General features: G+C 42.3%; 1 protein-coding gene across 1 annotated transcript in view; it reads left to right on the top strand.

The window, feature by feature from the left end:
• RUNX1T1 (RUNX1 partner transcriptional co-repressor 1) overlaps positions 1-4,230 on the top strand; it is a gene marked incomplete at both ends in the record, with an annotated part of 135,951 nt that extends 131,721 nt beyond the window's left edge. Inside the window, 1 exon segment of the mRNA XM_080938535.1 lies at positions 3,955-4,230. Coding sequence (XP_080794661.1) covers positions 3,955-4,230 — 276 coding nt within the window.
• Positions 4,231-6,666: the final 2,436 nt, after the last annotated feature.

Below are 6,666 nucleotides of genomic sequence, written 5' to 3' on the forward strand. Positions count from 1 at the left end.
AACCTTTTGTCTCTCAGAGAATTTTCAGCCCAGATGACTCGGAGGGGTGTGTTTTGATGATAGGATGGCCAGATTATTCTCTGTATATTTAAATACCAGAATGAAGGAAAGAGCTGCCCTGCCCAAGGGGAAGATCATTACTGATAAGATAACAAGGAGTAGACTGGTTGCTATGAAACTCTGGCTCCCAGGATCTTCCATCCATCCTTGTCATATCTGTGTATAACGACATGTCTAACGTATTTTGCAAAGAGGAACTTCGTATCCAGCCTTAGATTCTTCATCTACATTCCAGAGCAGCTTTTCCCAATTGCTGTGATAAAGCCACATGGTCAAAAGTGACTCTTTCGACTTGTGGTTTCATAGGCATAAGAGTGCATTATGGGGAGAGGCATGGCTGCAAGAGCAGGAAGCTGGCAGCTCACACCCTCAACTGCAAGCATGAAGCAGAGAAAGGACACTGAAAATTCAGGAAGGATTTACATTCTTCAGACCCACTCCCGGTGACACACTTTCTCCTGTAAGGTCACACCTCCTCTACCTCTCCAGACAGCCCTATCAACTCTAGGGGCTGAGGGTTCAGATGCTTTAGATAGACAATGGGAGATAACTGTCTCCCACTCCAACACACATGCCTTCTTCCATTCCCAGATGAAATGGTTAGTGTCAACACTGTCAAGCATCAGGTGACTAGATATGACTCACAAACAGAAAATTTAGTAGAGAAATGTGATACAAATGGTCTCTTAAGGTTTCTGATGAGCTTATAAAGAGAGAGTCCACTTTGGAGGGTTTGGGGTTTTGGGAGTGTTTTTGTTTGGTTGGCTTGGCTTTTTGTTACTTGAACACACACTAAAGTTTCCTATACGTTCGTGGCAATGCGGTGTCAAGGGCAATTTTTAAAAATGCGACTTTAAAAAACAAATGTTTTAATACTCCTAGATTGTGTGGTTGCTCCTTGTTTCACCTCCCTCCACCTGAAGGCTGTTACCCTCAGTGGTAGGGGGTAAATGGATAGGACCAAAGAACTTCAGAGTGGGGCTAGAGGTAAAACTAACCAGAGCCCTTAGTTCTGAGATCAGAACCAGGAAGGACCGAGGCAAGGGGCTTTACCTCTCAGCTCTACTATCCAAAACATCTGTGTCTGCAGTTGGCTCCGTTCCATTTTTTTTTTTCCATAAAATTGTTCCCATCTTTGAAAACACTTTAAAAAATAAAGAAGTCCCCACTCTGTCTCCTCTTTCTACTCCTCAGCACATGCATTTGTAATTACCTGGTTTAGTCTGTGTGTTTAATCAGTTTAAATTGAGAATGTTTCGTCCATCTGATTTCAATCTGAAGGAGCCATTGAGCACTGGGCAGTTACCACCCTGGAGTCTGCCAAAATGTGCCTCTGCCAAAACCTGATAGGACTCACACCAGGGTATTTCCTAAAGACGCCACTTGACTCAGATTAGATGTTTAATTTCCTTAAAATATTGTTTTGGATTTGGGTCTCTGTTTCCTAATTGGGATTTTCTGATGTAATTTAGGAATATTGCTTATTTGCTGAGTTTGTTCCAGGATCCAGCTGGCAATGTCTTGAAAGCTAAACCTCACAGAAGGAAACCTCACTCTGAGTACGCACTGTTGTACCTCCAGCTTTGAGGGCTGGGCCAGGCCCACATTTACTGACAACGTCATGGAAATATCATCCATGCAATTCATTAAGTTTGGGAGAGGAAGGTTCCCAAATATGGCGATAGTCAGAGTTTGCGCACCTACATGATATGTAAGTTCCAGCTGTTGTAAGTTCTAGTAGGTAGCTATCACATGCCCAACTGAACTTATCACAGCATCTACCCATGCACATGTGGACCTAAATTGAACTCAAGTCATCAGCCTTACAACAAACACAGTATTCTCCACTGGGCAATCTCATTGGTTCTTTTAGGAGGTTTGAAACCAGAGTTCTTGAAGCTCCTTGCTTCTGGTCCTTGAAAGGCTCCAGAGGCCCCCTTGTTAGCAGTTAATGTAATTCCTGAAAAGCCGCTATATATCTTCTACATAGTAGAGGAGCTTTACTTGTTAGGGGAATGGTCTGACATTCCAGCTGTGCATTTTTAATAGGCTCATGAGTCCCTCTCTAGACATACTCTCATCGTAATGAAACCACAATAAATACAGAGAACGCAGTGAGGAGCCTTGAAAAAAGAAATCCTCTGCGTTACTTTAAAATCTGTTTTAACTGTGATGAAATCACGACTGTCAGCCAGTTGAGCTATTGGACTCTCTCTAAAAATCTGTTTTCACAAGAAAGTAATCAAAGCCACTGACAAGAGCTGAGTGGGCGAACAGTTGCTTAGCATGTGGAAGGCCCTGGTTGCATGCATGGCACTGAAAAACCAGAAGGCAGTCATAGGAAGCTTAGTGATATAAGTTTACAGCCCCCGGACACAGCACTTCACAGCAGAATTAGTCTAAGGAACTAGAAACATGCTTTACTCCTGAGACGAACTTTTTGATACAGCTTTTGGAGGTTCTGTCTCTCCTGCAGGCAGCATCCCTGAGAGTATTGTCACAGTTGGTCTCCACCCCTTTGCCCTTGCTTCCATTAGATCCACCCCACACAGGTGTTCCTGCATCTTTAGGACATCTGTGCTCCGACTCATGAGGTGTTTATCTTAGTGTGTAAATCTCAGAGGTAGCCTCGTTTCTGCTTTTCTCGTGTCTTGCAAGATGTCACATGAAGCTGGCAGCTGGTGTTCCGGGGGGCAGGGTTTCCTTCTCTGGATGCATACTTCAGGCCCATTTCTCTCTGCCATTCTAACTTCCCCAGGTTGCCAGAAAGCTCTACCAGCTGGGAAACACTGTATCTGAATAGAACAGTCATTTACCAAGTCTTAGGATTTCTAGTTTTACAAGACTAAATGTGTTCCCATATTTTTTTTAAGCATCTTTCCTGAGGTAAAGGGTGTTATTTTAAGACTAACCTGGCATTTGACTGTTAGGGATACTGAGTACATAGCATGGGTAGAACTTTGGATCTGCTGGATTTTGTCTGGGATGCGATGGGAAAGGGCACCGAACCCTCCATGTTTCCTGTGGTTCATTGACTCCAGTACTGTGGTCCTGTAGTTCCTTTGGGATTCCTGTTAGTATCCAAAAGAGAGAGCCTCTGTCCCGGAGTTCTATATTCATATCTAGACATTATAATATTGGTGGTGGAAGGAGAAAAGTTGGGAAGTAGAGGTTGTAGTTAGTACAGAGTAGATGATTAATTTCATATGAAGATAGCCAAATCTAGGCAGCAAATTTTTCTGGCATACACTGGAAGGAACATCAGCCATTTTCATCAATGCCATAGTCATTGCTGACAGAAAACTGAGACAAATTGACACTACAGTGAGATATTTCGACATCTCTTGTGGAGATACTGAAAACATTTCCCCTTGCTTGGAAGTGCAGGTTAACATGTGACCCTCTGGGAGACAGAGGCACCGTGCATGAGAAAGTGCTAGGAGGGACATCCGAGGTGTGGAATCTGAATCAGGAAGGTGCTTGCATCTCTCCTTATAGAACAGATAGGTACCAGTAACATGAACATCAATGTGATGAATGGCCATCTGCCATGAGTCCTGGTAGGAGCCAGGTAGCCCACCCAGCATGTCAGCTTTATGTCCTGAGCCCTTTGGAGAGGTACACAGCACTGGCTCACACTGCTGTCTTGCAGGGCAGTGAGGGCTGGCAGGGAAAAGGGCAGCAGGTTTGAGAGGTAGGGAGAGGGTCGGGTTGTGGTGCAACTGAAATTCAGCCTGGGTAACATCCTGACTAAGGTCACATGGGGGCCAGCTTCTTCTGAACTGTCCATTTTGTCTCTGTAGTTCTTGAAGCTGTGGGAATAGTGATGCCTCCTCTGTTTACTAGATTCTTACCTTCATGACCATTCACCTGACATCTCTCCTTCTCCCTCAGAGTTGCTGGAACTGTGGCCGGAAAGCAAGTGAGACCTGCAGTGGTTGTAACACAGCCCGATACTGTGGCTCTTTTTGCCAGCATAAAGACTGGGAGAAGCATCACCACATCTGTGGACAGACCCTGCAGGCCCCACAGCAGGGAGACACGCCGGCTGTCAGCTCCTCAGTCACACCCAGCAGTGGGGCTGGGAGTCCAATGGACACACCACCTGCAGCCACTCCGAGGTCTACCACCCCCGGAACCCCCTCCACCATAGAGACGACGCCTCGCTAGACCGAAAACTCAGACTGTCAGAGGAAAGACACCCCAACCAACACAAAAGCAATTCCTCATCCTCAGATGCTCAAAGTCCCCTTTTCTGTTTGTTTGTTTGTTTATAGATGAACTATCTTCTTTCAGTACGTCGGCAAGAGAGAACCTAACTGTATCTTTGAGGCGATAGTAAAAAAAAAAAACACACACACAGAGGCCAGTAACGGGTCGTAATGACTTACTATGGATAACAAAGATATCTTTTCTTTAGAGAACTGAAAAAAGAGGAAAGAATATAACGTGAAATGCTAGATTTGACCTCCTCCCTGTTATTTTCAAGTAGCTGGGATTTTAAACTAGATGACCTCATTAACCAATGCTTTACCAAACAGCAAACCAAGAGATTGCTAATTGCTGTTGAAAGCAAAAATGCTAATATTAAAAGTCACAGTGTTCTTTATATACAATAATGAAAAAAAAAATAAAAAGAGAGAGGCAATTCCTCAAGGGCATGAGCGTTGGATACAGCAGTAGACATTTTAACAAGAAGATGAATGGCGTCTGTGGGTTGCTAACTGAACTTTGAAGACCCGCTGCAAAACGCACAGATGTGCAGCAGATTGGAAGGAGACACAGATGTTCGTTTTTTTCCTGTTTCTGAAAAAGAAATAATAATATCCAGGTCAACAGAATGAAAAATGAAAGATGATTTCCAGTGGGGTGTATGACTACAGCAGCAAGAAAAAAAAATTGCCATAATACAAAGGCTCCTTTATATATATATATAGACATACATACATACACACACACACACACACACACACACACACACACACACACACACACACACACACACTCTTAAGAGACTCAGCCTGCAGTTAATTAGCATTCTGGCAGCTCCCAAGTCAGCCAGCTGCCCTAAATAACCCTTCAACATTTCTTCACTTTTGCAAGGTTCCACAGAGTAAGACATTGGGTCTATGCCAGCTCATTCATTTTATATTGAAAACTAATTTTAAAAAAATGAAAAAAACAAACATGGTGGCTTCAGCTCCAGCCCCTTTCCAAAATTTTTCAACCCCACCCTGTTTGGATTTTTAATTAAAATCTAGTAGTTCTCTTGGTATTAAGACACTTCTGTCCTGTGAGGTTTTCCCAATGGTGTTTTTCTTGTAAATGTGTTGGACAAATGTGAAGACGCGTTGTAGTTTATCCATATGCCCACATTTAGTCTCTTTATTCCTAGTTGGTGAGAAACCAGTACCTTTCTATGCTGCTTTTATATCTGTACGTATTAGTGATATTTCTCTAGTAGTTAAAAGAAAAATGAAAAGAAAAGGAAAAAAAAACCTTTTTTTTTTTTTTTTTTTTTTTTTTTGGTTGTCCTCAAGAAAAGCAAAGAAGAAAAGAAAAGAAAACGCTATCTTTTGGAGCTGCTAATCTCATTGTCTTAGAGGATTTTTTTCCTGGAAACCAGCATGCTTCATGGAATGCTAGCACATGGATGTTTTGTAAGAGGGATGTACATAAATGTTTTTTGCACTGTCACAATGACTCCCTAGGCATGCTTTCTTTCTTTCAAACCAACTTTTTAAATATGCTAGAGCCATTTCACCAGTTTTAGCTGTAGCATAGAGTAGTAGTGGATTTTTTCTTTCTTTTATCCTTTTTTTTTAATTGAAAATAAATTATTAGGGACTTTTTTAAAAAAATAAAATAAGATATCCTACTTTAAAAAAAAAAGGGACAGTGCATGCATATTGCTGTAAGGTTGTTTAAGTATTTCTAATTTTACAAAAAAAAAATGAAAAAAAAATCATTAGAGCTCCAAATGCTGAGGTGTAGGCGGACAGCTTTAACCCTGCTGAGTGCCAGGTTATACAGTATTCTTACAAAAGGGAAGTCAGCCAAAGACTGATCTGATGGACCAAAATCGGAATTTTGAAAAGCACCAGTAATACCTTTCAAATGATCAGCAGGTTAAACATGTTCAGTGTGAATCCATTAACCCTTCGTTGTCCAGGGTCCAGGCCAGAACTACTTGTTAGTTTTGAAACACATTAGCCCAGGATGTGGTTGTGTGCTTTAAGAGTCGGCGGTGCTGCAGGCTGTGTAGACAACCAAAGTTGACAAGGCTGGGAAGACACTTCTCCACATACACATACACCAGGCATCTCTCTACCAATTGAATACAATCCATTAGCTGGTGGGGGTGGGGGGGAGCGGGTAATGTAGCCCTTGGATACAGTTTTAAGTGGTTGTGTTTAAGTTATCTGCATAGAGGCGATCCTCATGGGTTTGCTTTATGTCTCACAGATCTAAAATTTTCTTAAACCATTTCCCCTGTATTTTCATATACCAGTCGGTTTTGATTTTTTGGTTCGGGTGGCGTTGTGTTCTTTCTTTGTTGTTGTTGTTGTTGTCGTTTTCGGTGGCCTTTTAGTTTAGGAAGTTCTG

The sequence above is a fragment of the Micromys minutus genome (genome assembly GCF_963924665.1).
Source record: "Micromys minutus genome assembly, chromosome: 26".
NCBI lineage: Eukaryota > Metazoa > Chordata > Mammalia > Rodentia > Muridae > Micromys > Micromys minutus.